The sequence below is a fragment of the Pteropus medius genome, unplaced genomic scaffold (genome assembly GCF_902729225.1).
Source record: "Pteropus medius unplaced genomic scaffold, Ma_sr-lr_union100, whole genome shotgun sequence".
NCBI classification, from domain to species: Eukaryota; Metazoa; Chordata; class Mammalia; order Chiroptera; family Pteropodidae; genus Pteropus; species Pteropus medius.
The window spans coordinates 498851-521983 of NW_024355523.1; the positions used below are offsets into that span (position 1 = coordinate 498851).

Sequence of the window (23133 nt, forward strand, 5' to 3'; positions counted from 1 at the left end):
CATAAGATCCACAGCTTAAACAAATTTCATTTTATTTTGATATCTGGATCGAAGATGACTTATGTTGATAGTTTTGTGAATGACATTAGAGATGTTTTTCCTCCTTGAGAAATTTTGAGATGGCAAAGATATTCATTTTGAGATAGTGCATTATTACTTCATCCTCACAAGACAGGGAGTATTCCCAACTCATACTTCCCGTGAAGAACTCACAGTTAAATAGAACTAATACCCTACAATTAAATTTTGTTCTTAAAATTTAATGTTGCCAATACAAATATGTCAAAAAATCTTTTACAGAGATCCAGATTTCAGCATAGCCCAATATGTATGTTGTACTTTTAGTTAAATTTGTATTACTAGTTCTTGACTAAAATGCTTCTAACATTATTCCTGCTCTACCTATTGCATTTTCTCCTAGTATTTGGATTGTTATCGATCTGTTTATTTGTTGAACTCTAGAGTTTTTAATTTTTTTACATAACGTTTTACAATCTTTTTTTTATATTTTACTCTTGCAATAATAAATACATACTATAATTTAGAATAAAATAATTTTAACCTATAGAGCACATGTTATTTTTTACTTCAAGTGGCATATAAAATGCCCATCTATACATGATAGTAAATAATCTAAAATCTAAATGTCATGCCTTGTTGACATTAGTAACTTTGTTACACTTATTAGATAGAGTAGTAACATTTGTGCTTATGTAAATATTTATGTTATTCATTTCTAGGATGTCAGGACAATTTTTAAGTAGGCATTATATATTGGGCCTACCAGAAGGTGAAGGCAAACAATAGATCTCAGGCAAATATTGAAGCTAAACTGAACTTTACTTCTAATAAAATCAGGATGTTATAAAGAAAATTGATGTAGATTAAAGGAGCTAGAAATTGAGTTAGGTTAAAGAGAATAACATTTTAGTGTGAGTGGTCATGTAAGGCCTCTCTTAATGAGGCGATGTTTAAACAGAAACTTAAACGAGGTAAGAAAGCAACCCATGAACATATCTGAGGGATCAAAATCTAGGCAGAGGGACCAGCAAATGCAAAATTTTTGAGACAGTAATGTGTTTTGCTCACTTAAGGAATAAAAAGGAAGCCAGGGTGGCTAGTACATATACATAGGAAGCAGTACTACTGGAGATGATGATAAGTGGGTCACCAGGGACCATGACAGGTTGATGAAGGCTTTGCTAGGAGACTTTAAATTTTGTCTGAGTACATCGGAAGTCCGTGAATTGAGATTAAGAGATTAAAAGATTATTCTGTTAGTGTGTGAAGAATAAACTATAGGAAGGAAGAATTGAAGCAAGGTAATCCAAATAATTATGATGTTTATGGATTAAGGTGGGGGATGTGGAGGTGAAGAAATGGTAAGATTCTATTTGACCTGCGGATTTGACTGTGGGACATGGGAGAGAGATATGAAAAATAATGTCAAGGTTTTGGCCGAAGCAATTGGTTGAATCTTTCACTGAGCTAAAGGATACTGTTGATAGAGCAGATTTCTTAGTGAAGAGGGAGATTGTTTGACCAATGAAGATTTCTATTTTCTCTAATCTATAATTTCTATTATTAGTATGCTTCTAATTAATATTATAAATAACTTTAAATGAGCAAGCCATGTATAATAGTCTCTTGATTATTACCTTAATTTACGTTTCAAGTAAAGGAATTACTGAGTAAAATGGCCTGAATATTTTTAAAGCTTTGGCACATTTCATCAAAATGTTTTATGGAAAAATTGTACCAGTATACTTCTACTAAAATTTTATCCATGTTGCACACTTACCAATATTTGAGCATTATTATTCCTCATTCTGCTTTTCTGATGGGCTAAAAACATATCTTAGTTTTTAAATTTATAGAACTATTAAAGATGCTCTTATCTTACATGTTTCAATAAGCATATAAACAATCTACCATTGTGTTAACATTATTAATAAGTTTTCCTATTTGTGGAAAATAATTATATTAATTCAAACTTTAATAAAATAAAAACTTGATTATCAGCCACACTTTAATTTTTAATTAATTTGGACATATACATACCCATTTCTGGCAACAACTCTTTTGGAGTTTTTGAATTCAAAATAAACTTTAAGGGCTTTAATGAACTAATAGTATAATTTGAAATATTTATAAAGTAAATATTTTTTAAAAAACAATATTTTAAATATTTTAAATATTTTAAATATTTTTTAAAAAGCAATATTGCATACAATAAAAAAGGGTCATACAAACATTTGTTGACTATGTTTAGCTAATAAAAATAGAAGTCAGATAATATAATGAAAATATTTGATAGAGAGTAAACAGTATCTGCTAAGCATAATTTTGAGTTATTTAATTGAAAATAGATACCTTATGAAGTATCATTATTATAAAGGATAATATCCAAGAAAAAATCATTATACTCTATTAAAGAGATTGCCTTTTCTATCTTTGAAATCATATTATGAATTGGTAGGAAAGACATAGGAACATTTTTTTTCCTATAAAAAAATAAAAAAGTTTTTCTTCCTGAACATTACCCTCTGCTGTGATACTTGATTCAGTAAAGCGGTAAACTCACTGTCAAACTGTTAAATCTGGATCTGGAATGCTAGTTCAGTTTGCATTTTACTCTACTCTACTCTACTCTACTCTACTAGTCAAATGCAGTAAGATAAAATATAAACATATTAGCTTTGGCAATTTTAATTTTCCTATTCTAGACCTGGCTGACAGATGTAAATGCTTGGGTAGATAACAGGGTGTTGTAGTACATGAAACACAGCCTTTCTACACAATAATAAATTAACACAACTTTTTCCTAGACTATAAAGCATGCAAAATAAATCACTTTAGTAAATGAGATTCTGCAAGTTTTTTATAGGAAACATTACTGTGATATCATCCCTGCATACCAACTGAAATAAAAACTGATTCAGAAATCATCAGTAAGCTGTCCATCTCTTAAGGTACAATAGCACCTGCAGGAAATTCTACAGAGAAACAAATCACTTAAGTCTGCCTAATTTTATTACCTGGCTCCAACACTTATTAACTATGTGATCTTGGGCAGGACCTTAAGCTCACCTTGCCTCTATTTCCTCATCGTGAAATGGGGATATTAATACTATTAGGGTTGTAGTAAGCATAAATTGGTTAATATATGGAGAACGTATAGTAAGTGTTGCACAAAAACTTCATATTGTTTTTGTTGCAAGTGGCAATTTTTCTATACTCATTAAAAATACTTTACGATGATGTATATTTCTCCAAATGGAGTACAAGTTGATTTACAAAATGGCAGATAAGTACAAAAGACTATTTAAAAATATATTTTAACAAGAAATTATTTATTCTTGACATTACCCTCCACTCTAATACTTGATTCAGTAAAGTGGCAAACTCACTGTTAAATCTCAATCTAGAACGAACGCTAATTCAGTTTGCATTGCTAAGTCTTGGGGACCCTGGGGACTCTAGAATTAGACCCAGGTGCTTAGTATCTACTAGGCACACTGCAAGAGGTGAGTCATCACTAGAAGTGCCAACCCAAACTGAAATGCTATATATTAGATTAAGTTTCATATTTTAGACTTTTTATTTTGAGATTTTTACTAACAAAAAGTTGTATGATGAATCTTTTTTGTGTTGGATGAATATTATGTCAAAGATTGTAATAGATCTCACAATGTACAGTGAAAATCCTTTTTTCCCCCAGACATCATTTCAAAACATTTCTCATTAAAAATGACTTCTGCATAATAATTTTTAATAGTTTTCTTTATCTTTCATGTTTACAAAGTTTTAAAATCTGTGTGTATTTTTTTCCCCTTTAGAGCTGGGTAGAAAGAGCTGAAAAACAGGCTCTTCTCTCTGATACACTTGACCTATCAGAACTCTTCCACCCAGACACATTTCTCAATGCTCTTCGCCAGGAAACTGCAAGGTAATTGAAAGGAAATACTTATTTGTCTGTGAGGGTAATTATACTTCACTTTATTTAGTTCTGATCACATTCCCTTGTCAAGAATAAATTTATTGTTGAATCCAGATATTTGTGTTATTTACTAATACTTAATAACAGTTTACTTTTAGTTTAAAAGACATTGCTTTTAATTATAGTGGCTTTTTTTTATTAAACCTTAAATAATTTTGGTCATTTATTTATCGAGACCTTTTCTGTCTAATGTGGTAGGCAGAAATCAAATGGAGTTAATTAAATCTAAATTAATTAAAATTAAATAAAATAAATGTAATTTCTCATCGAAGTGCTCAAATAACCACATGTGGCTAGTGACTACCATTTTGCCGAAAATTCTGTTGGATCAGTACAAACTAGGCTTCTTGGTAGGGAAAAGTATTTGATGGTTAAGATCAAGTTCCTTTTTATAACAAATTTGGATTATCATATAATATATAGTCTATAATTTTTAACAAGATAGAATGGAAAAAGAGAGACACTTTCAAAAATATACCGGACAAAATTTAGTTGTTTAGTGATTCAGGGGGATTTTAATCTGCAGTGCCTCAAGATTATATTATGAATATTAATATTTCAGTTAAGCTAATAAACATTTATTGAACACCCATCATATGCCTGAATTTGAGGATGATGGTCAAATGGAGGATGTAAAAATAAAAAAGAAAGGCCCTGTCCTCAAGAAACTTACACAACCTCGAAGAGGAGACTGACATAACCAATTAACTTTAAAAACTTAGTGTGAAGTCTAAGTTATTTTACATAGTTTAAGAGATCTTATTACTTTCACATTGTAAATACATCTATCTTCTCTTACTCTTCATATTTTACTCTGTGAGAGTTATTTCTTTCTGACACGTGATGCTTTACTTTTACAGGGCCATGTGCTGTTCTGTGGATAGCCTTAAATTTGTAGCCTCATGGAAAGGTCGACTGCAAGAAGCAAAGCTGCAGATTAAGGTATTAGACTAATTTTAAATGTTAGTATCTGAGTCTTTGAACTGTGATGAAAAGATTCTCTAACTCCAGTCTCCATAGTGTAATCTTTATAGTGTAATATCTTCAGAGATAGATTGTATTACCTATGTAAAAAGTCAATGTGAGTTAAAATAGAGCAAGAAATAACTTGTACAAAATACAGCCTTTTCTAATGCAAAAATAAGAATCTAAGGGATACAACATATTTGAAAATATAACTTTTGGTAAAAAAAAAAAATGGTACAAATCCTGAAGTTATGTTAGATTAGCTTTTTTAAAATTCAATTCAATAACTATTCACTATACAATAAAGTATGTATAAAATATAAACAAATCTTGTTCCTCAGGGAGTTTTCCACTTTGTGAGTACATGGAGTCACTGTTAAAATCAAGCCATCTATGTTTTTAAAAAATCAAGCCATATTTTGCAGTATTAAGTATTCCTAACTAGCTTTCTTGTTAAAAATCCATTTCTTTTATAATAGCAGATAATAATAGATAATCATTCAAATGTTAATAACCAAACTAATTAAAAGGTTATAGTGGCAATCCTTTCCACAACAACTCCAACCTTCTTCTACATAAGTCGCATTCTCTACCATTCTTCTCTTCCATTCCCACACGTGGAATTGTGGGAATTTTCCGCTGCTAATATAACAGATTGCATTTTGTAGTGTGATTATCTCTATATGTTCATATCAGTCTTTCTTATGAGACTATAATGTAATTGAAGATAAAAGCTGGTTTATCTATTTTCATATCCCCAATATATGGTTCTGTGTCACCTATAGTTCAATTTTTAAAATAAATTAAATGTAAGACTTTAATCTTACATTTAACTTAGTTAACCTTAGGCAACTAACTTTTCAGAAGTTTTTATATAGTTCTAGTTCCCAGTTTAATAATTTTTTTTATCTCACTACTGCTGTCTAACATACCATGTAATTTATTTATTGTTTGTTATTTGTTGTCTATCTTACTCCACTGGAATATAAGTCCTATGAGAGTGGTCTCTTTTTTTTTCAGTTTCATTTTATGTCAGATAGCTCAAACAATGTCACATAATAAGCACTCAAATTCCTGTTGAATTGTGGACATGAGGGCATATAGTCGGAGAGGCACTATAGTAGGTGTTATTAGCATCAGTTATAATGATATAGTGTGCCAGAAATTTGATCATTAACAATAAGCTAGATCTTTCTCTTTTGTAGATTGCTACAAAATTCTCCCTTGAAGCTGAAGGAATTAAAAAGGTTCTCTTTCATCTCCTTGCATTTTAACCTTAGCTTCTAATCCATGAGGAGAACTACCTTAGCTATTACTGGTGGTCATACACAGTTGCCCAGTTGTTAAGGAGTGGAAAGACACAAATGATGTATAATTCAGGAACCATGTACTGTACCTGGTTTTGTGGTCTCTGGCAGCTATGGACCACAGACATAGTATGTAGTATCATTAGTCAAATATAGTGGTATAAAAAGCAAGGGAAATGAGTTTTAGTCTGTGTTGAGGTGTGTTAATATTTTCAGAACTATGCTGCCCTTGTTCTTACAAATTGGGAATGAAATTATCTACAACCAGGCAATCTTAAGCTCATACGTTATGTTTTATACACAGTGAAAAAAATCTAACAGTTAATAAAACAAGATTTTAATCTTAGTTTCTCCAAAAAAGAGCCATGTCACTTTTTAAAGCAATAAATGGAGCAATTTGAGCCTTTGTTGTCTCGTTTACTAATGGATTTAAAAAACTTTCTCAACACGTTTATTATGAAAACCTGTATGTGTGTAATTTTTATTATTTCTCTTAATGCAATTTGGTTAGGTTTTATTAGGTAATATTTTTTTAATTAGAAACAAAGTGTTTTTAATATAAAGTTTTATACTTTTATCTAGTAAAGCAGAATTCTTCCATTTTTCATTTAGCGTTCACAAAAGATATTGTTAAAAACTACAATAGTCTCTGTTAAATATACTTAGGAACATTATGAGTTTAATATACTTTAAACTTTAAGTAAATAAAGCTTAAAGGTAAAATTCAGTAGAATTTTTTGTCTCTGGCTCCTCATTCATGTCAGCTATAAAATCATAGTTTCTAACTGTCTTACCTGCAGTTTCCAGTCATATTTGTCAGGTAAGAAGTCTTTGCAAGCCCCTCACTCTTTGCACTTGGCAAAATCAGTAAGTTTAATAATCCGCTTAGGTTCCTATTAATCATGTTTTTAACAAAAATATTATTTCAATAGGAGAACTTTGTATTTAAATTATATTTGAATTTTACTGTCAGTCTAGAATTAATGGTTTTGAACTTTTCAGTCTCTACCACCCCAGACTGAATTAAACCAGGGAAATATTCAAGCAAGCTGTAGTTCCCCCAAACTAATCAATATCTCAAACCCTCTAGACCTACTTAAGAGAACATGTATGTATATTGATTTTTAGATCTGGAACATGGCCCTCTAAAGTTTCCTCACTACCACTATTGATTTATTATTTGTTAAACAGAAGTTGTGAAACTTGGTACCAGAAAATATATAAATCAAGCTCCTGTTCAGCTTGCATGTTAGATCTTGCCCAAGGCCATGAAAGAACAGCCCTGGCAAATCTGGTGCAAAACTCCGCTCCCTCCATTACTACTGACACCATCACACAGAAAAAGTGAAACAAGTCTTCTACATAAGAGTTGAATAAGATCTTAAGACCTTATACTTATGAATAGCCCTTTCAGGCTGATTAAATAAATGCATTCAAAGCTTGTTAACGATGCACAATTCCCGAAGATGCCTGGAAGCTGCTGCTCCTTGGGACCTGGTATAGCCACTTATGCCAGTTGACCTCAGCTGCTTCATGCTAGCCTAGACTCTGCCTACGTACCAAGTGGTTATTATACTGTTCATATTTCAGTTCCCTTCCTCATAGAACTTATCAGGAAATAGAAGTTAAAAGGGTGAAGAAATTAGATACTTAGACATTTGAGGTTTCATAAAGAGAAACGTGCTTTTCTGAATTGGGAGTTTTGAGCTTTAGCTATTCCCCACAAATGAGTGTGAGCTGCTTGTTATAGCTTATCAGCTAAGCAGTAGAAAATCTACCAGATAATAAATAAATAAAACACCAAAACCAAACCAAAACAAAACCCTTAAACAATTGAGGTTAAGATATGAAATGAAAACATAAGAATCTCAACGGACCAAGTCTTGGCAAGGCTGTGGCTTAATGTAAATTCTTATATGTGACAAGTGAGCACATAGATTGATAGAATTACTTTGGGGAATTATTTGCCAATATTATGGAGAATGAGGATATTTAGCAATTTCATTTCTGTATCTAGAGAAGCAAAGGTGTATAAGGAGACACTTGACATAATGTTTATTGTAATGTTATAATAATAATAATTATGACTTAAATGTTCATTAGCAGAAGAATGGGTAAATAATTTGTTGCATGTTAATAAAGCAAAATATTATGCAACTGTTAAATATGAAAGAATAAAATGGATACCCCTAGACCAATGATGAAGGAAAAAAATAGGCTGCAAGATGATATAATAAAATGTTACCCTTTACATGCAGTTTGGAAACATGAAGAACAAACTGTTTATTATTTATGGATACATATGTATTTAACAATCATGTAATAATAAATTTAATATAATGACTAGGTCAGGTGAGAGCAGAAGAGGAACAGGAAAGGCAAGGTATATACAGAGGACTTCAACTCTATCCGTATGGTTTATTTGCTTAGAAATGTGGAACAAACATGGCTGTATGTCAAAGTCTAGTAAAAATAAGTGGTAGGAATGTATAGATTTGAAAATATTTTTATGATTTTCTATGTGTTTAAAATATTTTTTAAACTTTTAAAAAGAAGGTTCTGGCAAATAAAGCCATATAATAACATCAAAATAAAACTCAGAGTTTAACATGAAATTCACTGTTAAATTCAAGTTAAAGTCAGAAGTATACAAGAAATTCATCATATATAAAATAAATTAATGGCTTTAATTATGTTTTTAGGGAACAAAATCACTAATGTTACTTTTGCTAACCCCTTTTGGGTTGAGAAGCTAATAGTTGAATAAGATACTTATGAATAGCCCTTTCAAAGTAGATGGAGGTCATGGTAGTTAGTTATTTGGAACATGCTTATGCAATTGTGGTTGGCCTGATCAACACCATCCCTTTAACATGTGGTTAGAAGCTGTAAATAAAACCAAAAATATATATTTTTTAATTTCAAGATGTTTTAGTCAGAGGTTCAAGTGTGACTAACATTATTTGAGATTTTTTCTTTTTGGTTTAATAATTGTATTCTGTCTGTTCTGTTAAATTGAAAGCTTTGCATTTTATAAGCAAAACAAAAATAGAGGAAATTATATGATGACAGCAGATACACATTTAGATGCCTTTTACTTAATTATTTGCATTCAACTCAAATAGTACATTTGTACAAATGTCAAGAGACAGCCTGAGCAATGTGGTTCTTTTAATATATTGTAAACAAATGAGCTCTGGTCTCAATAATTATTTCTTTGCATCCGAGGGATATGTGTCATGCACAATAAGGCACTAATGGCTAAAACAGATTTATTACAAACTTTAGTAGAAAGTATGAAGTATGTCCTATAAGTATATATATATATATATAAGTAGAATTTTTAAATGATTTATCATTTAATGGGAGTGAAAAAGGGTGGAAGTACAGCATTGATAAAATTAGAAAGCATGCTCTTAACACATCACCTAGCTCTTTGATGTGTAAATGAAGCGATAGAATAAACTCAATTATCTAGAATAAATTTGGAAAATATTTTGCAAATTAAATAATATAGATATTATTTAATACCTATATTATTTAGATATTAAATAGGATTATTCAAATAATTTTCACTCAAACCTTTATTTTGCCTCACTTAAATGGATACACTATATAAAATAATTCTCAGTTGGAATAAAGATACCATTTGTTGATACCACTCCAATTTCTGATATATTACCATTTTAGTATGTAAACAATAATATATTGCTTTTGGTTATTCTCATGGTTTCATTTCATTTTCAGGAACAAGAATGTCTTTACTTCGAATTCTGCAAATTCTTTTAACTTCTAAAATAGGGTAGTGATAGAGGATATAAAAAGAAAAGAACAGATTTAGAAGATGTTTATTAGAAGCGGCAGGACTTGGTGGTTGGTATGTGGGAAGTTTGAGAGAAGGAGCCAAGAATGCTTCCCAGGTGTCTGATCGTGGTCAGTAGTGCCAGTTACTGAAATAAAGCTCCAGAGGACAGTACTCCTAACCCTCCCACTCCCTGGTGAGAAGAGGAAAATGATGAATTTGTATCTCAGCATATGCATGTTACATAAGTCGTGACATTGTCCATAGGGACTACTTTTATAAATTTCTGTACAGACTAATTGAGCTTAAAACTAAATAAAATTTCTAAAAGAGGCTTTAGAAGAATTATCTTACCTAGAGAGTTTCTAGCACTGAAATTAGCAGGTACTCTCTAAATTTTAATTTACATTTTTTCAAAGCCAAAATACTTCAGCTATTCTTGAAGCAGCCGGTATATCATCACATCAGTGCTATAGTAGAAAGTATATTGAACTTAGGAGTTAAGTAATTCTATTTTTATCTCAGCTCTTTCACTAACAAACAATTGTTTATCTTTTCCATGCTACAGCAACCTTACTGTAAAATTTGCTATTCAAAACTATTTGTCAAAGCATATTTTCCTAGTACCTCCTTGTACCTGAGCCATTCTATTCCCAAATTATAATGTAGCTGAAAATTATTTTAACTCTTCCAACTTCAAGTGTTACCTTGACTCTCAATTCTATAGTGCTTTCATTTGGTATGTTAAACTTCAGTATTTTATATATACTTTTAAGATTCGTTTATATTTTCTATCAAGTTCAAATTATGAGAATATAGATATGGCTCTTAATACAAAATACTGACTCTACATTTCTTGGCTTGAGATAAACTTGGGGTAGATTAACACTGAAGAAACTAAAAGAATGAACACTTTTAAAGAAGAAATATGAAACTAAGTTACCAAAATAATTATATTTTCAATTTCATAATTTCTTAAATTTTTACTAAGGTTAATTTAGAGAAAGAGATGAACTCTTTCTCCCGTTTTATTCTTCTTTCAGTTCTGCTTGGCATGTCAAGATTTTTTTGCATTAAATTCTCTGAACTTTTTTCTGTTCAGATGTCAGGGAACACATGTTCTCATTCTCTAATTATGCTTTTTTTCCCCCCTCCTGGAGAAAAAATAACATTTTGGCTTTTGCCATTATATTTCTGTTAATCTAATGCCAAGGCACCTGCAGTTATATAACCGATGACATTTATAAGTATTTTTTCCTAAAATTTTTGTTAAAATTTTCTAAAAATTATTTAGAACTCAGTCTAAAGGAAATTCACAGTTAACACTCATTAAGGTCTCCACCTTCTTTATTCTCAGATAAAATACTGTAATCTTTGTTTTCATATTTGGCGCACATAGTCTCATTGGAAAGTGTTGCTTTTGTTCTTAAGATATAACACAGTAACTCCTTACACTTCGGACTTTAATACAGATTTTAATGGTTTATGTGTTTCCATGGTAGATCAGTGGCTTATTACTGGAGGGATGCAGTTTTGATGGAAATCGACTTTCTGAAAATCAGCATGATTCTCCTAGTGTATCATCAGTTCTCCCTTGTTTTATGGGCTGGATTCCACAGGTAATATATTTTTTAACAGGTACAAGTTTTAATTTAAACAATTCATTCTTAGATTTTATCTTTTCAATAAGATTCTTGGCCTATGCATTTTTGTTTACTTTCTAATATCACCTGCATTTGAACAAGTTTACTGTCAAAATATTATTTAGGGAATAAAGATGTATGGGACATTTTTAAAGCTTTAATTTGTTAATGGAAGAATAAAATTATAGTTTTTAATTTCTAATTAATTTATAGCCTAATAAGAAACAAGTCTTTAATGATAATATGAACCATCGTGATTATGTTTCTGTTATTTTCAGCAATGCGCTAAATGCTTTATATACTTTACCTCATATACCCTTCAGAGTAGCTCTGCAAGTTGGATATTATTACTCCTATTTCAAATGAGGAAATGTGTGCTCATATATGTTAGATTACTTCCTTATAATTAGACATACAGAAATTGACATTATCAAGATGTTAATACACATCTGGCTGTATATCATACCTGTCCCTAGGCTGCTGATAGGCAGGTGAAGAAAACAATCTTGATGAAAATTTATTTGGTTAACTTTTTTCCTTTAAAATTTTCAATTATTGAAAGAATTTTCAACAATGGAACTTGGGATATATCATATTTGTAAATGAAGTACATAACTTTTACTTAATATAATTTTAAAATGTAGGTATGAATATGTGAGTAAACTTTAACATTTTTATTCTATAGCTAATGACTAACGAAACTATTTGGTATTCTGCTTTTATTATAAGAAATTGAGTTTTCTCATTGAGGCATAGTACCTTGAATTTTCCAATTATTGTAATTCTCTTTATAAAATAAAAATTCAAAGCATCAAAATAATTTTTAAAACACAACTAATAAAACTAGTACTAATTAGCAGTCATTACTCAGCTAAAAGAGCATCCTCAGACCTAAAAGAGCATTTATTTCCATGAAGTCTCCCATATCAGCTTCATTTTCTCTAGTATTAGTGTGATATATCAGATAAAGGAGATGTCGAAATAATCTTTATTTTATTTCAGTCTGGTTGTTAATTCTTATAAGAAATTTCTATGAAAATCTTGGTAAATTATGGATTACAAACATTAGGTATGTGAACCAAATTGAAAGTTATATACAAAAGTTAAAATTGGAATTTGGTAAGCATTGTAACCATAACATATGAAGTTGTATATGACGACAGAGGTGAATTTAAATTAATCTAGATTATGCGAAGCGCTAATTCTCTGGCAAACAAAATTAAAAGCCATATAATGACCTTGATAAGAAAAAAGTAGGACATATATAAACTGGTTCACTTAAGGAGAAATCCCAGTGATAAAAATAGAGCTTGGAGAATAACTGAGTAGGCATAAATCCACAGGAAATAACCTGGAGCAATATCCATACAACTGACCACAAACTAGAATGCAAGTCAGGGATGTAATGTTATGGACAAAGCCAGTCTGTTAGTGGGTTGTATGAAAAGCAACATGATGTTACGAGACTCAGAATGTTTTTCTCCACAATATTTTACTTTGTATAATCATTCCTATCCAATTTTATTACCATATTTTAAATCAAGATTGGAATAGAAAGCTGAAAATAATTTAATTTCAAATGTAGATCATGGAGGTAAAATGAATTGGAATGTTTAGCCAATAAAAGAGATGGCTAAAAGATAATATAAATTTTTTATTATTTTTATAAAAGAGATTTCCTCCTGGACTTTTGTACTTTTTCACAACATGTAATGGAAGGATTTATAGTGCTGCCCCACTTCTCTTTTTCCCTCCTTTACACTGAATCTCTTCTTTCTATATTATCTTACTACTTTCAGACTGCCTCTCTCATATTAGCTAAAAAGAGAATATGAGGTATAGTGTTTCAGAACTCAAATTTTGGAGTCCAGCAGACTAAATTCTGTTCCTCTCTCCCAAACTTAATGAGCTGGGGCAAGTAACCTAACCTCACTGAGCCAGTTTCCTCATTTGAAAGTAGAGATAATGCTGTTTCTGTAGGACCATGTTGAGGTTCCTGTGTGTGTAAAATACCCAGCACAGTGCCTCACATGTGTTGTCTAATTTATCCTGATGCAAATATTTTTAAGTGTTTTTACAATTGTATGATACTAATTATTTTATATAGTACTTTATAGCTTACTAAGTGCTTCCGATCATCATTAAATACTTAAGTTCCTATATTGTCGGAAACCAGCCGACCAAGTCAAACCGGGTACCTGAATGGGGGAGCGGGGACTGAGAAAAAAGAGAAGACAGACAGGATGCAGGAGGGAGAACAGATCTCACAACTGTCTCTCTGAGTTTATTTCTTATGCTTCTCTTTATACATAATCTGTTCCTTTGTGTATCCCAAGATAACATAATAAAAGTAACATCCTGAAAATCGAGGTACAATCGACACTTCCTTTGACACTCCCTTTGTCTATACTTAATCTTCTTCTTCCTGGAATTCCACAGAACCAGCCTTTTCTTTTTTATGCAAGCAGGCCTCCCGAGATAATCCATGCACTTTTTTGAATTTGGGGAGCTTTAGCTCCCTACACTATATTACCATATATTCTGCTGAACACTGGGGTTACAAAGATAAACAAATCTCTTCCATCTGTTAACCTAAAAGTAGAAAAGTTTTTCAAAGTGAGAGGCAACAAGTATTTATTTGGTATCAGTAAGAATGGCTCTTCAGGACATACTGACTCAGGCAGAGGCCCAAATAGTTCTAATTAGGAGACAAAGGCAAAATAGGGCAAACTAACCTCTGTTATTTATAAGGGGAAGGGGAACAATTACATCAGTAGAAGAAGGAATTTCTATTGGTGCCAATAACATAAACACTAATTGGAAACAATGGTTTTTTTTTTAAATTTTCAGTCTAGTAGTCATCAGTCCAGTAATAACTTCTTTCTTGTTATCTTTGCCCTGTGATCAGTCCAAAGGTTATTTGCCCTGTTTTAACATCCTAAAGATTTGAGGCAAAAGATGTGCAAGGCAGTTCCTCTGGCATGGCAGCTCCAGCTCCATTTTAAAGTTGATTTGTTTATGTATCTATCTGTCTATTTATTTATTTATTTTTAACACATCAAATAGTCTTCTGTTGAGTGAGGGAGCAAACAGGTAAAGAAACTATTATAGTTCCAAGTTATATGTACAGTTATAGAAGTTTACATAAAATGCTTTAGCAGACGAGGGAGGCCTCAACTCTATTATGTGTGAGCAGATGAGGAAAAGTCAGATGACCTGATGGAAGGAGGAGGTCGCTTCTCTTGGAACTATAGGCACAGTTTAAGTAGAAAGAGTTTCAGGACAAATTCGAAGAAGGTAGGGGCAAGTCATTCCAGATAGAAGAGGTAACATATTTAAATGCATGGTAATATGAAAAACAAAACAAAACAAAACAGGTTATTCTGAGAACTGTAAGTATAGTGCATCTGGAAATGTATGGTTCATGTGGAAGAATGATAGGGGATGTGATTAGAAAGGAAGGCCCAGACCGGGTATGACAGGCACATAGCCATGCCAGGGAATTTAGATCATCTTGTGGCCAATAGGAAACTGTAAAGAATTTAGAACAGGAGTGTGGTAAGATCAGATTCTAGTTTTAGAAATCAGTCTAGCAGTGAGAGGGTGCTTGATTGGCACAGGGCGAAATACAGTTATACTCGCCTTTCATTGCAACCCTATGAGTTTGGTAGAGCAGGTTTACTGTCTGTTTTGCTGATGAAGAAACTGAGAATCAGGTAAGTTAAGTGATTTGTTACAGATCTAACAATGGTAGCCCTAGGTAAAAGATGCTATTTAGAGTTTGTTGTTATTATTTGAGCAATAATTATTAGCATTTATTTGTATTGATTATGTGCCAAGCACTGTGCAGAATATTTACAATGCAAGATACTTAGGCCTTCCAAAAACTTTTGAAATAGGAATTGTCATCTCCATTTTAAACTAAGAAAACTAAAGCTTAAAGGCTATGTAACTTGACCAAGATAACATATTAATAGGTAGGCAACTAAGATTTAAATCCAGGTAATGGTGCTTAATTCTTAGACCAAAAACTGAGCCAACCTAACAACATAAACCAGAGCTTGGAAAATTACAGCCCATGGGCCTAATCCAGTAGCTATTTTTGTGCCACCCATAGCCATGTGAGCTATGAATGGTTTTACATTTTTAAATAGTTGAAAACTGAGAATAGTATTTCATGACCTGAAAATTATATGAAATTCAAATTTCAGTATCCATAAATAAAGTTTTTGTTTAAAAAACAGTCCTGCTTATTTGAGTAGATATTGTCTATGGCTGCTTTCGGACTGTAACAGCAGAGCTGAGTAGTTGTGTCAGAGACCATATGGCCCACAAACCCTAAAATATTTACTATCTGGCCCCTTACAAAAAAGTTTGCCGACTTTATATCAACTATTAAACACTCCAACTTCTGCTTAAGGATTTTTGTTGTTGTTTTGTTTTTGAGGGCAGTTGTAACTGTTTTTAGTAAGTTTTACAGAAAAGGAGGGGGAAGGGTGACATCAACATTTTAATGCATTTTTACTAGGAGGCAAGGAACTGGCATAAAATAGAAGGAAGCATCAATATCAATTTATGTAAGCCAGTAAAAAGAATTAATTTTCCATTTACTGCTCCTTTATTTATTTATGGCTCCTTTATTGCAGAAGGTACAGAATCCTTTGATAAGCTTGGGTGAAATAATGCAGTTCAGAATTTTGGTGGTATCCCTTTTAGATCAGAAGAAAGTTTCTCACAAATTATTTTCACAACATTATCTGACAGCTAATGGTCTTGAATAGCTTCATTTCAGCCAAAACATACCCAACAACAAATCATTGGCACAATATTCATGTGAGGTAGATTGCACCTCCATTTTTTAAAGAACATTTTAGATTGCAGAAAATTGAAGAACTTCTTTGACATTGTTTTAATATGTTACAATAGTTAACAAAAGATGTAAATAAATTATGAGTTTCATAGGGTAGGAGAGGAGGGAGCTCTACTATTGTTTTATGATAAATGTAGTGTACTTTGCCACTTAACAAAATTAGAATTAGAAATTCTCAAGGACAATTAAAAGTAAAATGCTGGTAAAAATATTTTCCCAATGTTTCTGTTTACCATTATGTATGTGCACTGAGATAATATAACTTATACTCATACTATTAATTTATACATTTATTCATTCATGATACAGATTCTTAAAAGTTGTTCCAGTTCCAGCTCAGTGCTGATGGTTAAATTAACATAAATCCAAATTAAGATTTCCCTTGGGGATTTTACTCCCCAAATCACATTTGGTTTCTCCAAAGTATTTTCCAAAAAGTACTCTATACAACATTATTTCATAATGGTTCTCTGTGACAAATTGTCAAGTAAAAAAATACTGTTTTAATAAAAACAGTATTTCCTGCCTTTGGAAATTCATGACGTGTTTGAGAATATTAACTCTGAGAGATCCCAAAGATTAGCTATACCTAACACACAACTTTTTCATGCACCCCTTCCCCTTCATCTAGATCTCCTGATCCACATGATACAGTTTGGGAAATACTGCTTTTTGTGATAGGACAGTCTGAGATTATACCCAATTCTGACATTTCAGAGGACATAAGTTTGCCTTTGTTTTACCTTTTCAGTAAAGGAGTGCTGTTTAGGGTTTATCATCCCCACAGTGACATCGGATCCCTGAGCCAGCCCCATAGGCTTAGACCTCCCAACAGGCACAGCAATTGGTAATTCAACTTCAGAAACAACTGCATGTCCATAGAAAAATATAGCTATAAAATGATTCCATAAGCAACTCACAAAAATGTCCTTTATATTCTTTTATGTCTATATTAAAATATTATCACCATGAATATAAGAAGATATATGCTGAAAACTTTGCCTTGTATGCATTGATTTAATAAAAGTAATGAATATTTAAAATTTTTTCTATATGACAGTATTTTTTTTTCTTAAGGACTTATTATGAAAGCGATGTTAGCATTGTATTATTGAAAAATGTGAGGGAAGTATTTCTGTACCAAAATACATTTTAAAGAGTAACTAGACATCTTGAAAGAGCAAATTCTCAAAATATTCATTGTTAGCAAGTTGTTTTGTTTCCTGTTTTGAGATATTTATTTTTTCCATAGTTGCATTAATAAATTATGCCACTTTATTATGAAGATTAAAGCTTTGATTTACTAACATCTCCTTTTCTAGAAAAGAGCTGTTCATTGACTTGATTCATAAATATTCAGAAAGCATGTGTTAGAATAAGTTAGTTGAACTTTATGAATAAAATGATGAAAAATATGTTTCGATTTGCCTTCATGTATGTTTTATAATAATGAAATTGAGTTGAAATTAGGTCAAATAGTTAACATAATTAACCTAGATAATTTTGTTTTTTGTTGGAGGGTTTTGGTTTTTGTTTGGTTTTTATGTTTTATTTTGTTATATTTTTTGGTTTGTTGGCTAAATGATACCTAATATCAGCATTCACCTTTGTAAAATGCATTGTCTTTCAAATATTAGCCTGTTGCCTTCTGCCTGCTATTTTATAGTAAACCTGTACTTTTATGTTACTTTCCCATGGGCATGGGCTTGAGTATGAAATTTCAAATTTAGTCTCATTTTTGACTGAGTTAATTGGACCACTTTCTAGTTTAACTAAATAGGCTATGTGAAATCATTAACTACTTTAGATTAATCATATTATATAGATTTTTATTAAATTCCATTTATATCAAACTAACTTGTTTACGTGTCATATAGTATGAATTATTTGAAGTCTTCCTAGTGTAGCTCCTATTTTGCTTAATTGAGCCCTTAATTTATATGTTAATAGCTATTAATAAAATTTTAATTTCATCCAAATATTTCAACCCAGCAGGGCCTTATGCTTTGTCTGTTAAGAGAAACATATTAAAGAAGAAATTGTGTCATCAGAGTTTATTTCAGTTAAACAACATTCATGGAACGTCTAGTTGCACAAGTTATTGTGCTAACGGTGACAATGCCAAAGTACCTAGCTCTGCTACTTTGATCCTTTATTTATTGGAGACTTAAGAGCAAGTTCATTCATTTTTTTTTTTTTACAGAAGCTTATAACATTTACTATTTAAGAGATTTTTAGAAGTGAAAAGCAAAAGTTTAAGAAGCAAATGTGGTGTTTTGCTTTTAAAACACTGTAGGTTTTGATAGGAACATTGTACCCTCTCCTTAAACAAACAAAAAACCTATAACTGAAAGCAGAACTAGTAAATATGTACAGAACTAGTAAACTGAGAGTGAATATGTGAGGAATCAACTTTGCATAACTATTAAATTCCTAATTTCAAGGGAAAATTGCTTGGCATTAAAATGAAGAAATATAGAGAAAATATCCTAAATAGAAATGAATAGTGTTTTAAAACATATCAATCTGAAGTTTCTGTTTTCACTTTTGGCCAAAGAAGTTATGGGAGGCAAAGCAAATATTAGGTGGTAGAGAAAAATAATTTAAAACCTTTCCTGGGATTATAAGTAAACATTCATAGATTCTGGTCATTTCTGTTCAACAAATATGTAATGTTGTCTGCTGTTTGCTAAAGAATTTAAAGGCAACACCAAAAGAAAGCCTGCACTAGGTTACTAACTTTAGGAATGGCTAAGGAATTATAACAATTACAAGAATTTCTGATTCCTAAAGCTTTGCCATTTAAGCAGAATTGGAGAAGAGGGAAGAGATTAGACAGTGACTAATGGTTGAAAATTCTCTTATCTTCCTATCCTGTATTTTTTCTGAGGCCCAACCAGAATTCATTCTCTCCATTAATCCTTACTAGGTTATATACTCCAGGGTTGTAGTTTGTTTTCTAAAGTAATCATTTTTCTAAAAATTATATACTGGATGTTTGATGTGTATATTGTGTATTAAACTAAGTTTTAAGCTTCAAAGATTATTTTCTCTATTTGAATATACACTGAAATGCTTAGCTGTTATAATTCTAGACACAACATTAGCACATAAAATACTGTTGGATGAATAACTCACAGAATCATCAGTACAAACAGGAAATTAGAAAGATTCAGGGCAGATGGTGTTTTTATCTATTTAGGCAATGATTCTCCATAAAGAATGAATTTTGTATGTAAATCAGGATAAGATTTAGGAATGTTAGGAATGAATGAGTTTTCAAAAGGACTTAACCGATGTATATCACTGACTAGAAGAGTTAGAACAGTGAGTGCAAGTGTGTGTGCGCATTTGAGAGAGAGGGGTGGGAGGGAGGGAGGGAGGGAGCACGAGTGAGAGCGATTAGAAAATAATGTCCACTTATATTTAAATATTTTTTTCCTTCATGGAAAAATTTAAAACATTCTATTTTCATTTCTTTCTATCTTAGCACCATCTGTGACATGTAGTGGATGCTAAAAAGCTGGGATTTTTTTCTAGTTGATTTGAGAATTAGTAGGAATTAAGGAAAAGGCAGGTATATGCAGTCCAAAGAATTAGAGATATGTAGATAAATAATACTTTATATTTGATCTCTTTAATATATCATTGATTGTTCACCATCCTGTTAGGTGGATAAATGTTTATCTCTCTTCTGTAACAGGGAAACTAATGCTCAGAGAGTAACCTACTTAGAGTCAGGAACTCCTACACAGGTACTCCAGAACCTGAAAATGATTTATTTCTTTAAATGCTATTATCTTCTATTTTGAAAAGGAACAGAATAACAGAGTATTTAAGTGCTGATATTCATACGCCAAAAACTTTTTCAACTGTATTATCTATGGCAACTTTACCACTTTCTAACTAGGTTACCATGGTAAACTATGGCTTTCTGATTCGTCACTTGTAAAATTTTAGAATAAGTCTCACTTTTAAGTTTTACTCTTACTCTAAAAAATAAATAATAATCCATTGGTTGGATGAAATTATATCAGTTCAGTAAAAACATTGATCTTTGAACTGGAAATACTATAGTGAATTCATGATTTTTTAAATATGTATTTCTAAGCTTCAGTCACCAAAAAATCCTCAGGGAATGATAGATCATTTCTAGCACCCAGATTATGATCTCTGATACCATTTCTTATTAAAGACACCAAGGATCTTTAAATTAATGACTAGTAGATTTCTGAGACAGAAAATACAGAAGACGAGGTTGTAATATTCACATACTGGAAAGCAAAGAAGCTAATGTAAATGACACATCAAAAACAAAACAAAGCAAAAACTCAGGAGCCAATTTAAAAATTCCTCCTGCACAAAGATTGACAATTTGAACATCAATAAGATAATAACTGTGTTGGATTGAAGTTCATCAGATATGTTTCAATCCACTAGTCATAATGATACTTTAAAAAAAGAGGGTGTGGCAATCATTGATCACTTTTATAGTATACTAGGAAACAAATTATTTTTAAAACACAAAGGGAAATTCGATAGCATTTATCTAGAATTTCCTATATGAACTGCCCCTTCTGATAATCAAAAAATTGATAAGTAGAAGTTTCTCTTTATAGATATACTCCCACTGGAAATAAGAAAGAATGATAGAGTTAAATTATTTTATATTCTTGAATGTAATAATGATCACCAGTGGCTCCTAATATCTAAAAATAGAGACAACCAACCATATGTCCTGTTGATGGAAAGATACACTACCACCTATACAGTGTTCTGCCAAAAATTGAATTTGAATCTGAGCTTATCTCCAGATTCAGTTTATAAAAATAATACCATGGGAATGTAGGCAACAAAAGTCAGAATGCGGGAAAGTCTTTGGTTTAGTTTCTTCAGCAAATTTCAAGGGATAAAAGAGGAAAAACCTATAAATTTAGAAGACATAGAGATATAGCAACACAGTGCTCGTATGGACTTTAATATGGTTTTAATAAAACTATTTTAGAAATTATGGGATAATGATATAATAGATATATATGCTATTGTTAATACTTTCAAATATAATAGTATTGCGAGTATATTTTTATGCTTTATTTTTAGACATATATTTATCGATAAAATTTTCTAATGTGTAGGATTTGGTTCAAAATACCACAGTATTTGGGGCTAGAGGAAAGTTATAAATGAAACAATTGGCCATGAGTTAATTGTTGCAGCGGGATGATGGGGGTTTATTATGGTAGTCTTTATTTTAAAGCATTTCATAATAAAATGTTAAGTAAAACTTTATGGGAGGGTTTTGTTTGTCTCTTTGGTTATCTAATGATCAGCTTCAAAACAGTATATTGCTGTATTTTAAAATGAAATTAATTTTACACAGAGTGCATACGGTCCATATTCCCCAGATGAGAGCATATCTTTGCCTGTTTACACGAGTGCTGAAAGGGATCGTGTGGTAACCAATATCGATGTTCCATGTGGAGGCAACCAAGACCAGTGGATCCAGTGTGGAGCAGCTCTCTTTCTAAAAAATCAGTAGAATCTAATGGCAATAAAAACTGTCTTTGCAAAAAGAAACGTTTATTATCTAAACTTTAAATAAAATATGTGGTAAGTCTGCATTTGAAATGTTAGTTCAAAATATTAGCATATCGTCACCCTATGTTGTTACTCTCATTGAGTTTGTATTTTACTGGATAATGGCAGCACAATATACTTTTAAAGATGTAACTTAATGGAGTTAATGTTAAAAATGGTGTGTTCCCTGTATAGCATTAAATATTTCTGCGAGGCAGTTTACTCTTCCACTGGCTCAAAATTTTAATGTTTTAGGTAAGATGTTTAAAATAGTGTATTTAAAGAATCAATAATAAACGTTTTGTCGATTTTGCATTATAATTATTTAATAAAATATATTTTTTTCAATATTCTATTTTTAAAGTGTTAAAGGTCCATTTTGTTTTCACAACACAAACCACAGCTTAATCAAATAGCTGTCGTTTGTAGAATTTTATTCAAAACCAATAGATTGTATATGACCAATACATAATAACTAAGGCTTAGGTAGCACTAACTACATGATGGTAGGCACTGCTCCAAGTGATTAATTTATAGGTAGGTAGGTGGATGGGTGGGTGGATGGATGGATAGATATTATATTCATTATGGCGTTCATTTTACTAATGGGAAAAATGAGATACTGGTTAAATGACTTGCTCAACTAATAAATTGGTAAAGTGGCAAAGGGGAAAACTCTCTTTTTCAGCTCTCCCTCTCCTCAAGGGAGAAACAGAGTCAGCAAAGCCGAATTCTTTAGTACATACCATCTTGGAACTGAGTATGCTGAAAGGAACGAGCAGGGATGTTTCAGCACCGCATGTTGATCAATTCATTTTGACAAATATTTGCTACAGCCGAGTTTCTGGCAAGAAGAGAAAACGAATTGACAGTGCTAGTCAAAATACTCATTACATGACATAGTTTCACTGAAAAGTCACCTCTGTAAAACTTAAGAGAATATAGGGGGGAAATGCTTTGAATTGTAA

General features: G+C 31.5%; 1 protein-coding gene across 1 annotated transcript in view; it reads left to right on the forward strand.

Annotated features, from left to right (window-relative positions):
• The window catches only part of DYNC2H1 (dynein cytoplasmic 2 heavy chain 1), a 255285-nt gene extending 232765 nt beyond the window's left edge, over positions 1-22520 (forward strand). Inside the window, exons 86-89 of the mRNA XM_039858749.1 lie at positions 3840-3949; positions 4861-4942; positions 11578-11694; positions 21969-22520. Coding sequence (XP_039714683.1) covers positions 3840-3949; positions 4861-4942; positions 11578-11694; positions 21969-22127 — 468 coding nt within the window. The 3' untranslated portion in view covers positions 22128-22520. The remainder of the gene's footprint in view (positions 1-3839; positions 3950-4860; positions 4943-11577; positions 11695-21968) is intronic.
• The last annotated feature ends 613 nt before the right edge of the window (positions 22521-23133 follow it).